Source organism: Pistacia vera, unplaced genomic scaffold, assembly GCF_008641045.1.
Source record: "Pistacia vera cultivar Batoury unplaced genomic scaffold, PisVer_v2 Contig645, whole genome shotgun sequence".
NCBI classification, from domain to species: domain Eukaryota; kingdom Viridiplantae; phylum Streptophyta; class Magnoliopsida; order Sapindales; family Anacardiaceae; genus Pistacia; species Pistacia vera.
The window spans coordinates 543323-566425 of record NW_022196496.1 but is presented as its reverse complement, the minus strand read 5'-3'; the positions used below and the strand labels follow the sequence as shown (position 1 = coordinate 566425).

At 35.2% G+C, this 23103-nt stretch overlaps 4 protein-coding genes across 5 annotated transcripts; all 4 read right to left on the bottom strand.

Annotated features, from left to right (window-relative positions):
- Positions 1-1041: 1041 nt before the first annotated feature.
- LOC116111592 (ADP-ribosylation factor 1-like) lies at positions 1042-2547 on the bottom strand. Of its 2 annotated transcripts, none has more exons than XM_031397755.1 (7): positions 2525-2547; positions 2226-2388; positions 2072-2142; positions 1825-1944; positions 1567-1685; positions 1314-1395; positions 1042-1229 (listed from the first exon to the last, which is right to left on the bottom strand). In XM_031397755.1, the coding sequence occupies exons 2-7, from the start codon at positions 2371-2373 to the stop codon at positions 1224-1226; spliced, it is 546 nt and encodes a 181-aa protein (XP_031253615.1). In that variant the 5' UTR covers positions 2374-2388; positions 2525-2547; the 3' UTR covers positions 1042-1223. The 2 variants fall into 2 exon arrangements, with proteins under 2 accessions (XP_031253615.1, XP_031253614.1); XM_031397754.1 differs by having other exon boundaries at positions 2478-2529.
- A 1698-nt stretch (positions 2548-4245) lies between these two features.
- On the bottom strand, positions 4246-6781 carry LOC116111601 (microtubule-associated protein RP/EB family member 1C). Its single transcript, XM_031397765.1, has 6 exons — positions 6556-6781; positions 6296-6451; positions 6024-6130; positions 5102-5318; positions 4903-5016; positions 4246-4795 (listed from the first exon to the last, which is right to left on the bottom strand). Exons 1-6 carry the CDS (start codon positions 6661-6663, stop codon positions 4517-4519), a joined length of 981 nt encoding a protein of 326 aa, XP_031253625.1. The 5' UTR covers positions 6664-6781; the 3' UTR covers positions 4246-4516.
- Positions 6782-11983: 5202 nt separating this feature from the next.
- LOC116111590 (probable LRR receptor-like serine/threonine-protein kinase At4g37250) lies at positions 11984-15196 on the bottom strand. Its single transcript, XM_031397752.1, has 3 exons — positions 15029-15196; positions 13200-14893; positions 11984-12824 (listed from the first exon to the last, which is right to left on the bottom strand). The coding sequence occupies exons 2-3, from the start codon at positions 14863-14865 to the stop codon at positions 12142-12144; spliced, it is 2349 nt and encodes a 782-aa protein (XP_031253612.1). The 5' UTR covers positions 14866-14893; positions 15029-15196; the 3' UTR covers positions 11984-12141.
- A 4694-nt stretch (positions 15197-19890) lies between these two features.
- LOC116111579 (putative oxidoreductase TDA3) lies at positions 19891-22505 on the bottom strand. Its single transcript, XM_031397741.1, has 2 exons — positions 21608-22505; positions 19891-20399 (listed from the first exon to the last, which is right to left on the bottom strand). The coding sequence occupies exons 1-2, from the start codon at positions 22503-22505 to the stop codon at positions 19996-19998; spliced, it is 1302 nt and encodes a 433-aa protein (XP_031253601.1). The 3' UTR covers positions 19891-19995.
- Between the last annotated feature and the right edge of the window lie 598 nt (positions 22506-23103).

The window sequence follows — 23103 nt, the reverse complement described above, 5'->3', positions numbered from 1 at the left end:
TCAGATTGAGAATTGAATGGCGGTATACAATAAGGTTGTTGGACTCCAACAAAAATGCAGTTCATCAATAAATTTGGAAATGTGACACTATTTTGGACTGGATGCACATGTTACATCCATTATTTAATGCTCTTTTTGAAATTATCATTGCAAAAGGAAGACTGTCCTTTTCACATGTTAATCTCATGCCTATTTTTTTACATTCTCAATATTAAGCAATACTTGTCCTTCTTATGCTATAAGTAATTACAAATGACTTTTAACACTACTTTTCATATTAATTAAACCTTTTATAAAATTACTATAATGATTTATTCACATAAATATTTTTAATTTGATGTCTTTAGGAATTTAACCTTCTTGTACCTAATTCCTTAACAATCATATGTGTGTCACAGATGTGCCGAAGGCTGATGGCAATAATCCTCTCACGTGGTTACCAATAATCATGCACATATCTTGTTTAATCCCTTTCGAGACTAATTGGGTATCTCTGATTGGTCTAAATTATCGCATCAACAAATCTCTTCAAGAGATAAATTCAAACTTCATTCATTCTAAATGATAAATTTATGCAGTAAATCTTTACTAGAATTAAATTAAATCACCGTAGCTTTGTCCCGACTACCTTAACTTCTGTCAGTTACGGCAGTCAATGGTCAAATTATAGTGAAGAAACCCTTCTGCAATTTCACTCGATACCTAAATCAAAACTATTAACTTGGATATGTCCCCTACTGGCTATTGTTATTTCCAATACTGAAGTTGTAAAATTGGCATTAATTGGCTTTATGTATTTGTTGAGAGTGTGGACTGTGAATTCCTTAATGTTTGGTCGCACATAAAGGGAAAAGAGAAGAGTAGATGAAGACTCAGAAGTCATTCTGCGTTTATAATTAATAGGGTAGAAGAGATACAGCTAAGAGATGGAAAATGATGCATATTTATCGTACTTGTTTCTTCTTCTCAGTTTCTTTTCAACCCAAATGGGTATTAATGACATGAAATAAGTAGTTTTCATCAATAAATATATATATCCGAAAAGTCATTCTTTCATATTGTAATACAAAACATTATATATTATATACTAGTACATTATCACAGTAGTAAATGTCTCAAAATTTTAAAGCTTTTAATGTCGTATTCATGCTCTTCTCACATGTTATGAAATTATAAAGGTCTTTTTCTTCAGATAATCTGACCTTTATTGCTGCAATTGCAAATTAGGCCTGCATTTAAATGTAAAAAATTTAGAAATACTTGAGCAGAGCAACAATCAAGGCCCAAAGTTTGAAGAAAGGAAAGAATGTTGCCTTAGTAGAGATATTGCTAGATAGCCAATCAAGACCTTCATAGAGCCCTTGCCCAGATGTGGCACAAGTAGCCTGAATGTACCTGCACAACTCATTTTTCAAATGCCACTAATCAGAACAAAGTCATAACATATGATAATCAAATTTTGAACCATCTTTTCTGGTCCCTATAAATTAAACTAACAAAATATTGAAACACTGCAATTTTCTCTATCTGTTTCTCTGGAAAATTGAAGTTCTATTTTAATTTTACCAACGGCGCTGGCGAAGTGAGTGGAGGCCAAGTTTATCAGTGATTTCTGAAACAGTGAGGGCATTTGGGAGGTCTTGCTTGTTGGCAAATACAAGCAGAGTGGCGTCACGTAGTTCATCCTGTAGCATGACCATTAAGTTCAAATATATAATTTGATCAGTATATGAGACACAACTGATTCTCATTTTGATACCCTGTAGAAATGTATTAAACTGTAATGTGAAAAGTTGAAAATAAAATGAAGTTTGGAAAATTGACCTCACTGAGCATCCTATGGAGTTCATCTTTGGCCTCTGTAATTCTTTCTCTGTCGTTACTGTCCACCACAAATATAAGACCCTGTGTATTCTGAAAATAATGTCTCCACAGTGGTCTTATCTACTTGGACAGACATTATTAAAACAAAAAAAAAAAAAAAAAAATCTCTCATTAATTTGGTTAATTTTATGGACAAACACGAATACATCACTATTATTATATACAAATATAACGATAGATACTGTACCTTGTCTTGTCCTCCCACATCCCAGACTGTGAAGCTAACATTTTTGTACTCAACGGTTTCCACATTGAATCCTGGTTACTCAAACATCAATCAAATAATAATTTAATAATTTAAAAGATAACTAATGAGAGAAATAGATAAAGGAAATAATTACCAATGGTGGGAATGGTAGTAACAATCTCTCCAAGTTTAAGCTTGTAAAGAATGGTTGTTTTTCCAGCAGCATCAAGACCCACCATCAGAATTCTCATTTCTTTCCTCGCAAATAGCGATTTCACCAGTCTTGTTATTGCCATACCCATTCTTTCCTATAATTCCTTCATCCACAATATCATATCAGTACCAAACTATAAATCATTTTCTTTTTTCTTTTTATAAATTAATAAACTTGGTTAATTTAACAGACCTTGGAAACTGGGATGACAAAACCAAAGTAGGGAAGCAAAAACAAACCTTCATTCTCTGCATATTATATGATCTTATTAAAGCAAAAACTGTGTGAGAATAGGATTCGGATGAGGTTTGTTGAAGAATAAAGTTCACAAACTTTGTTCTTATACTTTCGGTGGTGGCAATTTCTAAAGCTGTAGCCACTCAGATACAAACGCCTGTGATTCTTTTCTTGCTACCAAGTTGAGCTAGAAAGAAAATTCCAATTGGTCCCATACGAATCTTAGCTCAACTTGTGTCAAGTTAATATCAATCTTGGTGCACGTTATGCTGTTGATATTTGTGATGCAAAACTCTAGTCTTCATCTCATGGAATTTTTTCTTAAAGGCAAATTTGCTCTTAAAGTTTCTACATTCTAAATCCGCAATAAACTGTTGGCTCAAGTTGAAAATTATGAAGAAAAAAAATTGCATACGTTAACTACTTCTGAGTAGTCAAGTGGTTCGATAGGAGTTTTTAAATGTATTATTCAAAAGGTTCTGAGTTTGAGTCCAGTCTCGTTTGCTAATAAGAGTACTCACTGGAACTCTTACCCGACCGATAGTTTTAAAGTCTCAAGCGATTAATTGAGATACGCGTAAACTAACTCAAATACTTCCAGTCACAGAAAAATAAAAATAATGTATATGTTATTTAAAAATCAAACTAGGAGACTGACGCAGGCCTTTCGATTATTGGCGTTTCATATGTGTAATTTTATAAATTTTATGATGAAAATACAAAACAAAAGCAATGATCTATGAACTAAATAGTACACTGTCAAAAACATTCGAGAAGAGATTCTCAAGTAAGAAAAAAATAAAAAATCATTTGTAATTGGGAAGGGTAAGCATTCATTTATCTTGAGATGGCTTCCTTGGCCGATTGGAGAGTGGATTCCACGGCGGCAGCGGCCCCCGCCAAGACACCACCACTGGTGTTGGGACTCTTCTGGGTATNATAAATTTTATGATGAAAATACAAAACAAAAGCAATGATCTATTAACTAAATAGTACACTGTCAAAAACATTCGAGAAGAGATTCTCAAGTAAGAAAAAAATAAAAAATCATTTGTAATTGGGAAGGGTAAGCATTCATTTATCTTGAGATGGCTTCCTTGGCCGATTGGAGAGTGGATTCCACGGCGGCAGCGGCCCCCGCCAAGACACCACCACTGGTGTTGGGACTCTTCTGGGTATGGGGCTGGTGAACCACATCTACACTCTTCACCTGTTGCCCTTGCCCCGCTGAAGACTCATAATTAATGGTTTCCACCCTTCGCTCAACTACACCTTGCGGATTTGTAGTTTCAACCTCCTGTAATGAAAATAAAATACAAAATCATACATGAAATCAGCATCATCAATGCAACTTATTTGAGAGATATTAAGAAGTTACCCTCCTAGTTTCTGAATTCATGTTACACCGTTACAGAGATCAACACGGATTTTAGTAAATTGTTCAATAATTTATGTTAGATGTTAAAACAGTGAGATAAATCCCTTCTTTTGTTGTCAATGGCTGGTTGCTTAGTCTTCAAAGGACTATAACTTAGCCACAGGTGAAGGCCCTGATACAATGCTAACACCTCCACATGTCACCCTATTTTGAGAAAGCAGTTCACAGATTTCTACTATTCCCTGGTGTATTTTTTTTCCATATGGATTTCTCTTAACCAAAGACAACATTTCTCGGTTCAATCAAGATTCGAGGGCTACCAATGCAACATAAAAAAGCCAATAATATTAAATTCTCCAACTATAACTAAAAACCAATGTCAGATAGAGCATGAAAAATGGACCAGAAACTGAAAATCAGCACCGGAGAGTTGGAGTTCTCAAAAAATTTTACAAATCAAACACAATAATAGAAAAGCAGAAGTACATACAGAATTTTATTGAAAGGTTTTACACTATTGTATAAGAAGCATACTCTCTAATAGAAATATTCCCTAAGATCAAAAGCATGATATTGTAGGTAAAACTGCGTTTTTAATCCCTAAAATTTGAGTTCATCAGTAGGTCATAAGAGGTGACCCACTGCAATGGACATCAGAAACATCAGAAAGCCGTTGCCTTGGAGACAAGTTTGAGATGCCAACAGCATCAACATCAAGATTCACAATGTTTTTCCTCTTCTGAGTATCTGAACTTGCTTTCTCTTCTGATGCCTCGGCAATGGGACTCAATGGTTCTGCTTCCTTCTCTTGCTGAGACAACATGGCTTGAGCATCTGCCACCACCGATGCATCATCATCTGTAGCATACAGAATCCTTTGAATTGCTAATACAATCTGTAAACAAAACAAGTAACAGGTGATTAGCACATCATGTTAACCAGTAATTCACATATTACTATGACATTCCAACACCATAAAAGATATAGACAGGAAAACTTTACAGGCAAGCGTTCAAACTCAGGACTCTGACACAAAATTTCGATATCTCTCAACTTTGCAAAGTAGAAGTCCCTCTCTTTCTCAAGGCTATCCACTGACAGCTTCAACTCTGTGATCTGCATATGAGAAGTGGTATTAGACTCTCAATATTGTTAACCCAAAAAAAACCATCCTCTACTCCCATTTACATGCAATATCTACCTGTTCATCATATGCTGGCACTGCAACAGAAGGTTTTGAAGCCTTAATTGCTTGATTTGTAGGGTTTGCAGAGGATGCATCATTCCTTCTTGCATTGTGTGAGGACTGAGCTTTTGAAGCCGCTGTCGAACCTTTGGCTGTAGAGTGTGATGCTGCAGATTTCTTGCTTACTTCCTTCCCTCCTTTGCTAGCTTCTCTCCTTTCCAATGGGTTATAACTAACAATATGTCGCAAAAATATTCACTTATACATTGCCCAATCATCAAAAAGAAATGATTCATTTACAAGGATCCTAGAACTTTGGTCTACTAATAAATATTGGAAAACGATAAAAATAAAATTATCGGAACAGTTACATTTACACTGCTTCATTCCAGATTAATCTTAATTTTCAAGAGAAAAACAGCCACAATTGTCAAAACTCTAAAAGCAAGTACAAATTGAGAACTAAAAACATTATTTTTTTTATATAATTTTCACCCACCCCATCGAGAAATTATAATAGATCCCCTGATTGGAAAAGAAAATTCCAATTTATATTTAATGGCAGAACAGAATAACACTAATTCAATTTCTAACAGATTCAAACTAATCAAATATTTCAAAGGACAGAAGAAAGAGCAAAATTCCATTATAACCACAATGCATGACGACATTATGTTCTGTAACTACTTATAGATTGCTCGATGGAAATTTTATCAAACTTATGGAATCAATGTTTAAATTCGCACTGTAACAGCATGATAGAGGTACCAAATTAAAAACTGCTGAGAAATCAAAACTCATATGCGTTCTGGTGCCAGAATTAATCAAACTTATATCCTGTTTCAATTTTTGGTCATAATGTTACAAGAAACAAGGATTTTATTGAAATAAACATAGTCCTAACGGTAATTAAAAATTAGGATAAAAAGGAATTTACCTATGCATAAGGCCTCCGTTAAGAGAGTCGCAGTACCTCTTCATCCACTGCATGAATTCCAAGTTATCAAGCGGCCTTCCTTTAACCAGCTTGCTCACCTCAATATGCTAAATTCAGACACAGAATAAAATTATAAAATTTAACATATAATTTTGAAGATTAAATAACACAGTAATCGATTAATGCATCTGAAAATTGGAATACAAGGTGCAAATTTACAGATCTAAAATAAATAAATAAAGAAACTACAAGAACGTGAAATTAAACTAAACCTTGGTGATCTTAAGCTTGTTGAAGACATCTTGAAGGACCTTGTAGTTTTGAATCATCTCGTACTCGTTCTTGGCATCAAAGTTGACTTTGTGCATGGGGACCATCCCTGGATGAACCGCATCCATCAGTTGGCAATGAACCGCACCGGAACATGCCTGCAATTTCAATTCAAAGATCCAAATAAACTTTTTTTTCTCGATAACAGAAAATAATAGAAAAGAAATTAGGGTTAGAAATTGAAGATAAAAATAAATAAAACCTCTTCGACTTTGGAGAGGTTGAGTCGAAGAGTGGAGTTGATCCAAGAGAGAATCTCCGATCTACCAACAAAGTAAGCCGAATCCATCATGCCGATATTTGTCGCCATTGTTTGTGTTTGTCTCTCCTTCTGTGTGTGAATATGGTCTGTGTATTTCTTTGCTTTCTCTCTAACGGCTCTTTAGTTCTAGAGAGAAGGAGAGAGAGAAAGAAGGGGGGATTTAAAATGAGTGAAGAGCGGGACTTTTTCAATTCAAAATTAGTATTGTCTGGCCAAAAGTGGTGCGGTCGCCGCTCCTCTTATTAAGTATTGGGTTTGGATGTCCAGTTCATATGCTCTATAGGCCTCATAACGGCCCAATATCTTGATTCTTTTTTCCTTATTCCTATGGTTTCAAAAGAGTATATAAATTCCAATAATTGGTAAATATGGTAGCTCTGTTTTTTATATATATGAATTAATCATTAAATTATAATATATAAAATTATTTTATTTTCTTATACAATATTTTACATAAATGTAAATCACTTATGAAGAACAATTTTGTCAACCTTATCTAAAAGAAAGTTTTTAAACATTTATAATTCTCATAATCAGTTTTTTTTTTTTTTTTTTTTTATATCGGTGAAGTGATTAATTCTTAAAATAATAATAATAATAATAATAATAATAAATCAGTATGCAAATATCATTCAAAAATTTAAAAATACTCTAGCATTATTTGAGCAAAGAGCCTATTACTATAGCTTTTCAACTTTAACGACCAACTGTTTTGTAGTTGAATGGATTTTAAGTGAATTAGGATCGGCCGATCAGGGTTCCCTCTCACTCTTTCTCAGCGACATTCTCTTCTCTGTTTTAACCCAAACACTTGTCCAACAACCACTTTTTCCATCAAACACCTACCGTGCATTAATTAAATCAATCATCTACCTTTCCACATCAAAAGGAGATGAGGTCATTACTTTTAATCCTTTAGCCTCAACTTCTTAAAACTGTGATGGTTAATTATTATTATTATTATTATTATTATTTTTTTTTTATGGAATATTGAAACTTAAAAGAAACCAATCCCAAATCCTAAATTGTTTATCACAAATGCGATAACCAAATTGTGAATTATTATATAATAATTTATGATATATGTAGTTTAAACTCACAAATATGTTTATGATAAGCAGAATTGTTGGTTAAAGAGTCCATCAAATCATATGATGAATCCCAACAAAATTACTGGGGTAAGACTTAAAAGGACCCTCAACCTCTTATGAAAAAGACTTCAACTTGGGCCATGGATTATTAATATAGGCGGCGTTTGGTTGGGAGTTTTATGGGATTATTGGGATTATGTCATCTTACATTACTTGATTACCACGTTTGGTTGTCAAGTAATATAAGATTCCGGTAATCTTCCAATATTAATATTAGTTACTGTTGGTAATATTGGAGGTAATCTAATTATTTTCATTTTCTTAGATATTATAAGATTATTTGGTTATCTTATTTTTGTTACAATTTTATCACTTATTAATAAAAAAATTTGGACAATAATGCCCCTGTTTTAAAATTAATTTACATTAATCTATCATTACAATTTTACCCTTGTTTAATTAAGTTTTTAGACAATAATACCCTTATATTTAAAACAAATTACAGATCACCATTGCCACCCAGCTACCATTGCCAGCAGCTGGTCAACCACCGCTGGAAAGTCGCAGGAGTCACTAAAAATAGTCGAGAGTCGTTGGAAAGCTCCAGAAGGCTCCACTATGGCCGTTTCTGGCCATATTGATGGCTGAAAATGACTATAATGGAGTAGATCTGGTCGAAAATGGCCTTATCTATTATAGCTATTTTTTGCCAGATTGATGGATATGACAGTTAACGGCCAAACCTACTCCATTATGGCTGTTTTTTGCCATCAATATGGCCAGAAATGGCCATAGCGGAGCCTCCCGAAGCTTCCCAGCGACTCTCGACCATTTTTAGAGACTCTGATGACGGCTGGTGGTGGTTGGCAGTGGTGGGGGTTATTTCGTTAGAAATTAAAGTTTTTATATAAGCTGAGGTGTTTTAGCTAAATCTAAAATGTTGGGGTTACAAAAATTAATAATAAAAATAATATTATATTAATATTTAAAAAGAGAGTAATTTAGTAATTTAAATAATATATCTACCAATTTATTCCTCCCAATCAAACATATTAATATAACATATCCATCAATTTATTTCAACTAATTAAATATATTTTTTTAAAAATTTTCGGCCTTCGTAATCTAATTTCTAGTAATCTAACATTTCCTAAATGAAATGTGAGTTCAATTATTTAACCGTCTCATCTGGCACAAACATTCAATCACACATTAGCATATTGCCAAATCCAAATAAAACCTGATACATCATTGATCAGTGTGACAATGATAGTTACTCATCATAAAATACAACATTTTTGTCCTTTTTTATTCCATTCTATTGTCAATTATATTTTCATAAAATTGGACCTTATTTAATTTAATTATTGATTGCTTTCGTATATTGGGCCCATTTCATAATGCCATTGTCCAACACATGCANATAACATTTTTTTTTTTTTTTTTTAATGGAATATTGAAACTTAAAAGAAACCAATCCCAAATCCTAAATTGTTTATTACAAATGCGATAACCAAATTGTGAATTATTATATAATAATTTATGATATATGTAGTTTAAACTCACAAATATGTTTATGATAAGCAGAATTGTTAGTGAAAGAGTCCATCAAATCATTATGATGAATCCCAACAAAATCACTGGGGTAAGACTTAAAAGGACCCCCAACCTCTTATGAAAAAGACTTCAACTTACTTGGACCATGGATTATTAATATAGGGGCGTTTGGTTGGGGGTTATATGGGATTATTGAGGTTATATCATCTTACATTACTTGATTATCACGTTTGATTGTCAAGTAATATAAGATTCTAGTAATCTTCCAATATCAATAGTAGTTACTATTGGTAATATTGGAGGTAATCTGATTACCTCAATTTTCTTAGGTATTCTAAAATTATTTGGTTATCTTATTTTTGTTACAATTTTATCCTTTATTAATAAAAAAGTTTGGACAATAATGCCCCTGTTTTAAAATCAATTTACATTAATCCATCATTACAATTTTACCCTTGTTTAATTAAGTTTTTGGACAATAATACCCTTATATTTAAAACAAATTACAGACCACCACTGCCACCCAGCTACCATTGCCAGTAGCTGGTCAACCACCGCTGAAAGTCGCTGGAGTCACTAAAAATAGTTGAGAGTCGTTGGGAAGCTCCAGGATGCTCCGCTATGGTCATTTCTGGCCATATTGATGGTCGAAAATGACTATAATGGAGTAGATCTGGCCATTTTCGGCCAGATCGATGGATATGGCAGTTAATAGCCAAACCTACTCCATTAAGGCCCTTTTTTGCCATCAATATGGCTGGAAATGGCCATAGCAGAGCCTCCTGAAGCTTCCCAACGACTCTCAGCCATTTTTAGAGACTCTGGCGACGGCTGGTGGTGGTTGGCAGTGGCTTGGGGTGGTGGGGGTTATTTCGTTATAAATTAAAGTTTTTATATAAGTTAGGGTGTTTTAGCTAAATCTAAAATGTTGGGGTTACAAAAATTAATAATAAAAATAATAGTATATTAATATTTAAAAAGAGGGTAATTTAGTAATTTAAATAATATACCTACCAATTTATTCCTCTCAATCAAACATATTAATATAAGGTACCTACCAATTTATTTTAACTAATCAAATATATTTTCTTAAAAATTCTTAATATTCTTTAAGGTAATCTAACTTTCAGTAATCTAATATTTTCTGAATCAAATGCACCCATAACGTCATGTGAGTTCAATTATTTAACCGTCTCATCTGGCACAAACATTCAATCACACATTAGCATATTGCCAAATCCAAATAAAACCTGATATATCATTGATCAGTGTGACAATGATAGTTACTCATCATAAAATACAACATTTTTGTCCTTTTTTATTTCCATTCTATTGTCAATTATATTTTAATAAAATGGGACCTTATTTAACTTCATTATTGATTGCTTTCGTATATTGTCCCATCTCAGAATGCCATTATCCAACACATGCACACCAACTCAAGCACAAGACACAGCAAAAATAGGTAATAGTTACATAAATTCCTCCACAGTTTTTAATTTTTAATTGAGTTAATAACTTTTTCACGCCTAAATAATAGCTTAATGATATTTTTTCACTCACGTATTTTTAAAATATCAATTCATTACCTAAATTTATATTCCAACAGCTAATAGAAAGCAAACTCAGTTTACACTATTGAAGCTTTTGAAAATGAGAGTCCGATGAGTCTTTTGGTGGTGGAATATTGGATTTTGGTGGTTGACATTAATCAAAATATGACTTAGAGGGGTGGCTGTGAAAACCCTAATCGCTCGATTACTAGCAATTGGCGAGGTTAGGGGTGTTCAAAAAAATACAAAAATCGAACCGAACCGAAAAACCGGTTAACCGAAAAAACGGTTCGGTTACGGTTCAAAAAATTCAAAAAACTGAATTTTCGGTTCGGTTACCGGTTCGGGAAAAAGTAAAAAGCGGTTAACCGAAACTGGTTTTACAAATATATATATATTATATATTAAATAAAAATAAAAATAATATATTATACTATATATTAAATAAAAAATAATAATATTTTTAATCTATTGTTAGTGATGGTCAATAGATATGTATGAATATTTAATTTTTATTTGGATATGTATTATTTATATTTACAATTTAATTTAGGAAACAATAAAAAAAATAAAAGTTTTATAAAAAAAAAGGGAAAACCGGTTAACCGCTTTTTTGAAAACGGTTAATTGGTTTTTCGGTTAATCGAAAAATCGGTTTTTTTTTTTTCCAAACTGGTTCGGCTCAAAAAAGTGGTTAACCGGTTTGGTTAACCGCTTTTGAACACCCTTAGGCGAGGTCGGTAGGAGTTGGGTTTGAAGGGTTTTGATGAGTAATAATCGGAGAAGAGAATCGTGGTGGTGTGAGGTCACAACGATGCCGAAATCGAAAACGGAATATAATTTTGAGTAATAAAGTGATATTTTAAAAGTCTATACGTGAGAAAGCCATTATTTAGGTGAGAAAAAGTCGTTTACCCTTTTTAATTTGCCAAATTTGTCATTTAAATACTAGACTAGATAAATTTGTAAATAAACAACCAATTTGACATTGAAAATCTATTGGTTCAATTTAAAGTCAATAAAAATGAACATAGGAAGAGAATTAATCAGCATTCACAATGCACTAGAAATAGACTCTGGAAAGACAAGCCAAGCAACAAAGATGATTAACAACAAATAATAATAGCCGGAGATTTTCTCATCTTTGTAATTGAAAATGACATGAGCTAAGTCCAAAATAGAAAAATGAAAATTAGTGTTAAACAACAAGCTCTACTCCTGAACTCAACTCAGTTACAATCCAAACCTTGACCAACACAAAGATCTATCAGTCAATAATACATACATAATTCTCTACAAAAGCCTTCAAATTTATGCTTATTTCATTAGTGACCATAATAGTATGGTGAAGGTGAAGATGAAGACGGGAATTTGTCAAGAACTTGAAGTGCTTCTTTCATTGATGGTCTCTTTTGTGGAATAGGAGATGCACAATTGTAACCTAGCTTGAAGCAAGACAACAAGGCCTCCTCTTTGCCCTCTAAATCACCCCGTATCGCCATGTCCGCCAGCCTCAAAGCCCGGTTCTTATCTTCCACCACAACCCCATTTCCTTGCCCTAACTCATCTACGATTATAACCTTCCCACTTAGTAGCTCAAGCAATATAACCCCGAATGAGTACACATCCCACTTTGGATTTGGCTTCAGGCTCCTCAGCGACTCAGGTGCATAATAAGGAGATATGCCCCCTAATGAACTTGGGCTCGGGCTCGGGCTCAGCCCTGGCCCAAGATCTTGGAAGCTATCGCGCGAAGCCGTAGACCTCTTGCTTCCAAAATTTCGGGCTGATCCTCCTGCTTTGTAGCTTGTGTCACCCGTTACAAGCCTTTCAAGCCCGAAATCTCCAATTCTGGGTTCCATATCGCCACCCAAGAGAATGTTTCCAGGCTTTAAATTTCCGTGCACATGCTTCTTCTCATGGAGGAAGGCCAGCCCACGGGCCACTCCTTTGGCTATCTTAAGCCGGGCCTCCCATGGTAGATGACAAGGAGATGAGCCAACTTTTCCTGAAAAATCCAGAGTCTAAAATCAGCATTATCTAATTTGGAGGCGGTAGTATATATGTATCTATCGACGTGCCGCAATTTAGCAAAGGACCGTAAAATGGGAAAATGGTCAAATCGTTTTCAAAGGGAGGTTATCAGTTTGATGTGTTGTATAATTGTGGGGCAAGTATAACGCTATCAAACGCCGTGACGATAACGATAGCGAAACGCCCCAGACAGTTGACTTCCCCATGCATTAAAACAAGGTGTCGGTTGCAACTACTCCACCGTCAAATATCAGTCCCAGCGCATGTTAGCAAATACAAATAGTTATCTTTTAACTTGCGCACACAAGACCAAAAGGAGAAAAAGATAAAAATAAAAATCGGGACTTACTGTAACGAGCATTGGCTAGGCTGCCATTTGGGACAAAATCATAAATAATAAGCTTCTCATCAACTCCCCAGTAGAATCCGCGTATACGAACCAGATTGGGGTGCACCAGTTTAGCTATGACTCGGACCTGGGTTTCGAAATCCCTGAACCGGTCAACACTACTCTCACCAATTCTGCGAACTGCAAATGTTGTCCCGTCTTCAAGAACTGCCTTGTACATTATACTGGAACCAGAAGCTCCAAGTATATAAGCCGAAGCTTTGAGTAAAGTCTCGAGCTCTAGTTCTTTGTCTCCATCTAAGGTTACCAGTGTCCCTTTCTTGTTCTGATCATGCAATTGCTGCCGTTGAGTGTCCAGACTTTTTCGACCACTTCGGTTTTCCTCTGTATCAGAAACTGAGGTATCTGAATCTTCCTCGTCGTCGTTGCCTCTGTTACGTAAACATGACCATCTTGTGAACCCTTTTGACTCTGATGATGAAGATGAAGACAATGACAATGTATCTTTAGCTGCAGTTGCTTCTTTCTTCAGTGTAGACTCAACGTTCTTCTTTCTTATTACCCGGTACACATAAAAGAACGCCAAAGCTAGGATTATAATTCCTGCAACATCTCCAAAGACAATTCCTATTATGGTTCCTGGTCTGAGCCCTTTTGGGCCTTGGTCAGACCCAGTGGGGACGGAGCCGTGGTTTGAGTCTACGGTTTTGGGAATTGCTGCAATTGCAGGAGGAGAAGTTGGCGCAGAGTCATTATGAAGAGAAGATTGTGAAGAAGGGATTGGACACGGATTTTTAGTTGGCTCACCACACAGATCGGAGTTTCCAGAAAATGAACTCCTTTCTTGCTTCGTAAAAACACTGGATTCTGGGATTTCTCCGGTAAGATTGTTGAATGAGAAGTCAATTGTAGCATTACCTGGAATTTTCTCTGCGAATTCTGGTGGAATTTCTCCTGAAATGTTATTGTGAGAGAGGTTCATATAACGAAGATTGTTACCTCCAAAATCAGGAGGCAAAGATCCGTTGAATAGATTTGAAGATAGATCTAGAACTTGAACAGAGCTGAATCCACTAGGAAGACTATCAGAGAAGTAATTATTTCTCAAAGAAACAACAGTTAGATTTTGCAAAGTAGTGAGAATGGCAGGTAGCTTTCCCGCCAAGGAATTATCAGAAAGGTTAAGAAATTGAAGATTTTGTAACCGTCCCATTGACTCCGGTAACTGACCAGAGATCACGTTACTTGACAAATCCAGAAAACGAAGCTGGGTCGCATTGAAAAGTGAGAAAGGAAGAGACCCATTTAAAGAATTGTTGGATAGATCAAGATTTTCAAGGTATTCTATCATGCCCAGATCGGCCGGGATGTAACCATGAAGCTGAGAGTTTGGAAGGGACAAGCTTGTCACACGAGAGTAGTATGAGTTTCCCCTTCCTGGAGATGTACATGTAACTCCATACCAGGAACATGGAGTTTCATCGTTGAAGTTCCAGCTGTCCAGAACGTGAAGAGGATCTCTGAGGACCGAGTACTTAAAAGAAAGCAAGAGAACACCATCTGGGTTTAGCTCAAGAGATTTAGCAACAACAGAAAATGTAAATACAAGAACAAAAAGAAATCTCCACCATAAATGGAAACTAAAACTAACACTAGAAGAGCTCATGACTCCTCAAACTGGAACCACATCTCGTCTGTGAAAAAACAAGAGAGAGAGAGAGAGAGAGAGATAGTAAGTGAGATTTATGATGGTTGAGATGCCATCTGTGAAGGTAAGTTATTAAATAAAAAAATAATTGAAGTGCAGAGAAATGGAAGACACAGCTCACCAAACCTAAACTTGTTGATAACAAAATGCTGTGTGGCAGGTCTGCAGCAATATATAAATTGAGGTTCTACAAAGAAAATGATTAAATGATTTCTCACCGTTACTTCTATTTCGCTAAACATTTAAGAAACAAGGAAATGTGCTGCGAATAGCATCTTTGCTACAAGACACCAAGATGAAGTCCGGAAGTTACAGTCATATCTTAGATTGACTTTTATAAGCCATGGTTTATTTATTTATTTTCTGTATTATTATATTTATTCACTATCTCTTCGTTTTCGTAATGTAGATTAAAGTAGTTTTATTTCGTATTGGTGGTTTGGGAGTGTTTACCGGTCTAGACTCTAGCCAACAGGTAAGACTTTGTAAAGTTCGAGATAAATATTTAAGAATTATATGTGATCCGAATGACTTACCTGATTCATATTTATCACCTTTAATTAATTATTAATTAATACGAAATTAAGGATGCTTAATTCTTAAGAGTAAAGGACTTTTTCCTACCAAATAATGGGTTAATGACAAATTTTTTACTTATAAACTTTTAAAATATTATTTTATTATTAAAATTTATATTTTAATTTCGATTTTGATATCGTTGCGATCCTTGATCATCACTTATTAAAATCTCTTAAACCCTACTTTTATTAACTCTGTTAATAGCCGACAATCGAGCGATTAGAGTAAAATTTTGATAAATCTTAATCATCAAAATTCAATCTTTCATCACTAAAAGACTCATTGGTCTCCTCTTTTCAAAAAATCTCAATAATTTAGATCAAATTTACTTTTTATTTATTATTAAAATATAATTTTAAATAATAAAATGATAAAAGTGTCATCAAATTATTATTTGGATTGAAAAAGTGGTTAACTCAATTCTTAAAATCAGAAGATAATGCTCCATTTTCATATTTTATACTTAACCCATATTTTAATCCAATCCCACCCATATTTTGGATTTGTACGCAAAAGAATTCAAAGTTTATGCAAAATTTGAGTGCCTTGGGATAATAGATGAAACAGGTAGAAAGTACAAAGGGATAAAATTCAACGCCAAATTGTAACTTCCGTGAACTAAACGTTACATTTTCATTTCTCGCAGGAAGTGTGAAAAGGAAATTTACCATAAGAGACCTCTGATGAATAAATAGTATCATTATTCAGCGGTAGCATTATTTTGTGAGGGTCCCAACTCCCAAGAGGGTCCAAAAACCATCTCGTCACTGAATCATTATTGAAAAAAACAAGTGAACAATTTTTTGTGTTGATTCATTGATTGCTTCTCCCTTTCAATTATCACTGTCAGATAGCTTGGTACTCTTTTGGTATCTCCCTCCCTCTCTTTGAAACTGATAAATGAAACCCATGAAAATGAGTGGCGGATATTTGGAAATTCTAAGAGCTTAATCTCACCATGGCCCAGCAATGAGCATGTCACTCTTTAATCTGCATTATTGGTGTCCTAGTTAGTTTAATGATGTGGAGTCAACTGAAATATTTATTATGGGTAAAGTTATTCAAAATTCACCAGGAGCCAGGTTTGGATTTTTTCAGGTAAAGCTATGCATGCTTCTGTATACTGCACATCTGGGATTCTTTTGAAAATTTGAATTTAATACACGTAAAACCCTCTTCAAAATGGTAGCGTTAGATGCATATTTTCACTTCTTCTCAAGACAAAGGATATTTTAGTTTATGAAATTGTTCAAGTTTTCAAATCATCGATCCCAGTAGCTTTTTCACATCACAAACCAAGTCTTAGCAAACGCAGAAATCGTGTTAAGTGCAGGCAGTTGAAGAAATGGTTCCAAAAACTATGCACCAAATATGATTCCAGTGCATCAAAGCTGTCCAATTTGACGGTGGACAATAATGGGGCCAGCAGGACCGCTTGGACATTAGTGATCTGAAAGTATAGTACAAATCAGTAGCTTTATTGACTCTTATATTTGACATTGAGTCCATTTGACACTTGGGTTTGTTTGGATTTTGTTCATCAGTACTGCTACATAGCAAGGTACACACATGGGAGCATCATCTCATCCATTTAACATTTCATTCTTTTTACATTTTAAAATGATTTTTTGGCAGCTTTATTCATCTAATTGTAAAGCAGTTAAATCAATAAAAAATTAGGTGAACGTCCTTGATTGTATCAATAAATCCAAGATTAAACATCTGGGTTTTGGTAGATCATTCACTGTGCGTGTTTAATTTATAACCAAAAGATTAATTGGGAAAGTTTTTCTTTCTAGTAGCTCCTGTGCTGTAATAATAATTGTATGCTCCTTTTTTTACACTCTTTAAAGTGAAATAAAAAACCCTAAAGCATCTAACTTTTTCTTTATGCAAAAAGATGGCAACAGCAACTTGAGAGAGGTGCGAAGTGGGAATTGCATCAGGTAATCCATTGTTAGCTCAGAAACTTTTACAAAGGTCAAAAATACATCCTGACAAGTCCATGCTCTGGATTCTAAAATCTTGTTTAATTGCTTCAATAACTAGATATGCTTAATCACAAAGTAAAATCTGCGAGAGGATCCAATTGTTTTATGTGTTTAATGAACATAAAAATATAACTTTCAATAACACAATATTTGATTTGAACATGTAAATTCAATTCCTTGTTTTCATTTTCCTTAAAAGGTTTATATATTTTTTAGCTATTTATGATGGCGACAGAGAATATATGTTTTATTTAATTAATAATTGGGATGAAAAAGTATCCTGTAGTTAAAAAGGGGAAAACGTAAGAGCCAACAGAGAATTTTGCAGGGCTTGGTTGAACTTGTCTTCCCCCACAATGAGCGGATCATGCTCCTCCCCTCTTTGTTTTCACGTAACTTGTACTATGAACCCATATTATATTCATCAAAGGCCAAACCAAAGACACCAAAATCTCCATCAATCATTCAGTGTGAAATCTTGATAGCCACCCTGCAACAACCAAAACCCACTAAATGATATAAACATAATAAATTGTGTTCATGTAATTAACTCTATTATCACATTTTTTAATCTGGAGTCATCACATTAATGGGATCAACTTTTTACTATTCATATTTTCCTTGCTCTATTATTTCCTTTATGTTGTTTTCATTTCATTTACTTTCACACTTACTGTTATATAACATGAAAACAATAATTATCTCCTTAAAACAAATTAACACGTTTCATCCCAACTCATGAAAAATCAAGTTCAACTGATTAACATTTAAAAGATTAAACTGAAAATTAGGTGAAATCTAACCTATCATATTTTAAGCCTAATTTAATATATATATTTGGGTTTGGAAATCAAATAACTATGTCTTGCATGCCTCTGCAGATGCATTGAATTGAGAGTAGAAGTTTTCGACAGGTTGGTTGGGTAGTCCACTCCACAGAAGACTCAGTATTGATGTTGGCTTTTGAAGCCAAGAAATTCTAACTCTTGTATTATTTTTATTATTATTAATATTTCAATTATAACAAGTGAAAGATAAAATGATTGACTGATTATAAAGAGTAGAATTATTCTTTGACGTTAAGATAACAAAACCGACATTTATTTCTGGAAGCAAGTAAAGTGAGTTGGACTTTGGAAGGCAACTTTTTTAGGACAACATTGTCAAAACAATGTGAAAAATGAAGTATACATGAGTGATCATAAATTTAGAACTTTGAGATTCGATTATACAAAGATATGTGTGGTGTGGTGTCTACAATGGAGGGGTGGGGCAAAGGGAAGGCTGCTTTTGTCTTCCAGCCATTCCTTGAAGCTTGATTTTCCACTCATTGCTTCATGGGCACTTGCCATTTTACACTATTAAGAAGACCAACTTACTTTATCACAGTTGAATCGCGTCAAAAAAGCTAATCTCAGCTGTAAACCACGTGACATGCTTTGCTTACTGATTAATTAACCTTTTTTTTAGTGTAAAAAAATAAAAAATCAGACCAAAAGAGGAAGACATCGAAATCTGTAAATCAACTGCTTATAAATATAAAGCTTCGATAAATGGAGTTGGCCCCGTGAATCAGAAGGCATGACTCGGTCCGCAACCAATAATAACTCTTGACTCAACCGGGTCAATCGCTGATGTTTAATATTTCTCCATACCTTAGGCTCGTGTTTGCTGTTTATCTCTTCCTTCATACAGCTTGTGAGCATTATTGGTATTTTTTTTTCTCATGTAATTTGTCTTGAGTTGTGTCCATCAATTGGGATAAGGAAACATGGGAATAGAATTATTAAAAGAATCTGATTATAATGAATCTAGTTTCTAGTCTAACTTTTAATAAGGAATCAAGTGAGGTTGTAGTGAGATGTACTGTGAATGCCATTAATGCAAACCTAAAATCCAATATTCCAACATCAAGAATTATCTTGGACCTTGAACTGAACATGGCAGAACTTACATCTATTTAATGACCTTCACACATTCCAAATTCTGCTGTTTAAGTAAAAATAATCAAGTGGGTCACGTGTGTTCTGCTGCATTATTAATCCCTGCACTTGTAAAACCCATTTGTTATTAATAGGACCTAAAGCCTGAAACCTGATCCAATTGGGATTTTCATCTCAGCCTTCATTCTTCAAGATGGAGTGATGGACCAATAAATAAGGGTCAGCTCAATCTCCTCTTTGTGCAGGCTGAGTTTCTTTTTCTGGTAGGGCCGAGAATTATAGCCCCTGATAAGTGGACACTGGACTATACATTCTCAGAATTTTCTATCCCTCTGGCCACAGCATCTCAAACTTTTCTCTTTGGTCTTCTCTTAAGGACTTCTCTTAATATCAAGTGCTGTTTTTATTTGTTTTCTAATTATGTTCCATCCTTGCCAAATGCGAATGCAAAAATTATGCAGCAAATGAGGTAAAACTAAGGCAACAATTGTTATTAATTGCTTCTATACAAATAAAAATTGAAGTTTATTTTAGCTATGTGGTGTCAAGTCCGTACACTAGTTACAACATTCTCATCACTCATCTTCTCCCGATAAGGTCAATACCCTTTTTCTATGCCCAACAAATCTTGCAGGACTAAACCGAGTAAGATCAACAATACTGGAATGACCATCCATCACAAGTTCAGCTAAAGCAGCCCCTGTCGCAGGACCATTTAAAATTCCCCAGCAACTGTGTCCAGTTCCCACATAACAACCTTTAATACCTGGAATTTCTCCTATTATAGGCACGCTATCCTCTGTACATGGCAAGAAACATGCTTGCTCTGCCTTCACTCGCACCTCAGCTTCCCCTAAATGACTCGACACTGTTCTAGCAACCCTCTTTAGCACCTTTATAGATTCCGGATCACCTGAAATTGTTTCTGGATCATCTGGCACCTCTTGCTCTGATGACATCCCACACAAGTACACCTCCCCTGAAAATTCAATCAATTTATTTATTAGAAGTTTGGGGCTTTCACAAGCTATCTATCAGTAAAGACTCATTTAAGTATAAGATAGAATCTCATTGAATCATAGCACAAACAACTTAGAAGCCACGAGTAGACAAATAACAGTTCCATGTGTAATGGAGTGCAATGGTTATCAAATTAGTGCAATGACCAAAGTCCAAAATATAGAACGTAACGTTCTGCTATAATCATACCACGCCCAAGGTGAAGACTAAGCAATAAACCTACAGCCAAACTAAGAAAGGCCATTGATATATAAGTTTCAATCTCCAACGGCTTAGGTTAGATCTCCAACTATAGACAAATTCATACCAAATAACGCAGTGAAATTTGGATAAACATTAGATACACTTTAGCGTAATGGTTCAAATCCACAAGTGATAATCCCCTACTCTACGAGAGACGTATTGGATCCACAAGAAAACGTAGAATACACCTAATTAAAATAGAAAACAACTTAAAAATAGGAAACTAATGGACTTGACAAAGTTGTCCTACATAACAAACTGTATCTAAGAAACTCGAGATAGCAAGCTTCAAGGAGACGAATACTGGTGCAAAGTGCAGATGCAATCCCACATGGAAGAATATCTTTGTATCTTATTCTTAAATTGTTGGAATTGCTGAGTTATAAAATTTAAGCTCTAGGATAATGACAACTAGTGAATGAAGATTATTTGATTTCTCACAGTTCTCTTTCTCCAGGATTTGTGTAGTCTAGGAGATTGAAATTAAAACAGAAACTTTTATAACTTTGTTGGAGGGTCTAGGAAGCTATAGGTACTAGGTAGTGTGCAACCCCTTCCTAATCATCTAGTTTCAAGTAAAACGGAAGTACTTGTTACTCAATCATCAAGAACAAATAACTTATTTAAGCACAGATCAAATAACTTATTTAAGCACAGATAAAAATTTAAAATTGGCCAAGAAGAAGTTTCTTATCAATCAATTTTGATTCTTGAAGACATAGCACTTGTGCAATCAACCTAAATGTTTCAAAATTTAGCATAACTAATACAGGAAATTCAGCCCTTCTTGTCCATTACCAGAACTAAATGGACCACATTCCCAAGCAAGCATCAAACTTAAACAAATGCTACGCAAAAAGCTTCAGCAAATACAAGTAAAGCTCCTCTAATGATACAACAATCAACAAGGGCTAATAAAATTACCTGTGGGACGTGGATACACTTCGGGGTCCATCGGTTTGCCACCCTGAGCTGGATGATAACTCAAAAAAAGTGCATGTGGCGTTATAGCATCCGCCTCTTTCGGCTCTAAAACAATACTATGAGCCTTGAGACCAGACACATTAAAAATCGACGACAGCATCTCGAATTTACCAGACCAAGGCCCTAAACTTAGTACCACTGCCTCCGACGCAATAACTCGCCCACCCTCTAGAACTACCGACTCAGCTCGCCCTCCTTCATCAACTCCCACGCTCTCCACTTTCCCTATCACCACCTCCACATTGTAATCATTTACAGCTTTGCTTAACAAAGTCTTGGTAAATAACTGTGGGTGAACCTGGGCCGTAGTTTCAGTTGACCCAATTGTTCTCGGGCTTTTCGCTGGCCCGTCCACCCACGAAGGAAGAATTGAATTAGAATTTCCGGAGGATTTCGAACTGGACGATTCGGTTACAGTGAGGCTGAGAGTGGTAAGCGGTCGATACCCGTAATTTTCGGGTCCATTGAGTTCCTCGGAGAGCGAACGGTGTAGATAAAAGCTTTCACGAGCTAATGAAGAGAGGGAGCCACCATCACACCAGTCAAGAGCTAGGAATCCGCCGGCTTTTCCTGAGGCGGCGCATGCTATGGAGGATTTCTCAATGAGCGTGACGGCGGCGCCTTTTTTGGCTAAGAAGTAAGCCGTGCAAACGCCGATTACACCGCCACCGCATACTGCCACGTGCTTTCGGGAGGGTTTTGGATCCATTGCGGGCGATGGTGACGCGGAGCAGTGGATCGTCGCAGTTGCTACGTAAATTTTTCTAGAGCTGGAGAGTGGTCGGAGAAAGAAAGAGTTGGAGAAAGGTAGTGATTTTGAGTGTAACGTTATCGCCATTTTTAGGTAGCGTAACCGTCGGGAGTTGACACGTGTACTAGTTAACTGATGGAAAGTGCGAGACATTTTTGGTCATGGGCTTAGGCCCAGATGGCATAGAATTGGATATTCATTTTCATCACAGCTTCAGAGTTGGGACCTTCTTGAATAAAAGACCTCCCATAAATTAGAGTTAATGATTTTTTTCTCACTCAAATAATGGTTTAATGACAATTTTTTTATCTACAAAATTTTAAAATATCAATTTATTACTTAAATTTATATTTTGTTGGTGAACAAAGAGCAAACTCCATCCAAGTTGTTAAAGCTTTTGAAGAGGAGAGACTGATAAATCTTTCAGTGGTAGAATATTGTATTTTGATAGTTGAGATTAATCGGAATTTGACTTGGGAGGAGTGGCTACACAAACTCTAATCACTCAATTGTCGGCGAATAGTAGAATCGACAGGAATAAGGTTTGAGAGGTTATGATGAGTGATAATCGGGAGAAGAGAATGGTGGTGGTGTAAGATTGTAACGATGCCGGAATCAGAAACAGTATATAAATTTGGGTAATAAAATGACATTTTAAAAGTTTGTGAGTGGAAAAATGCCATTA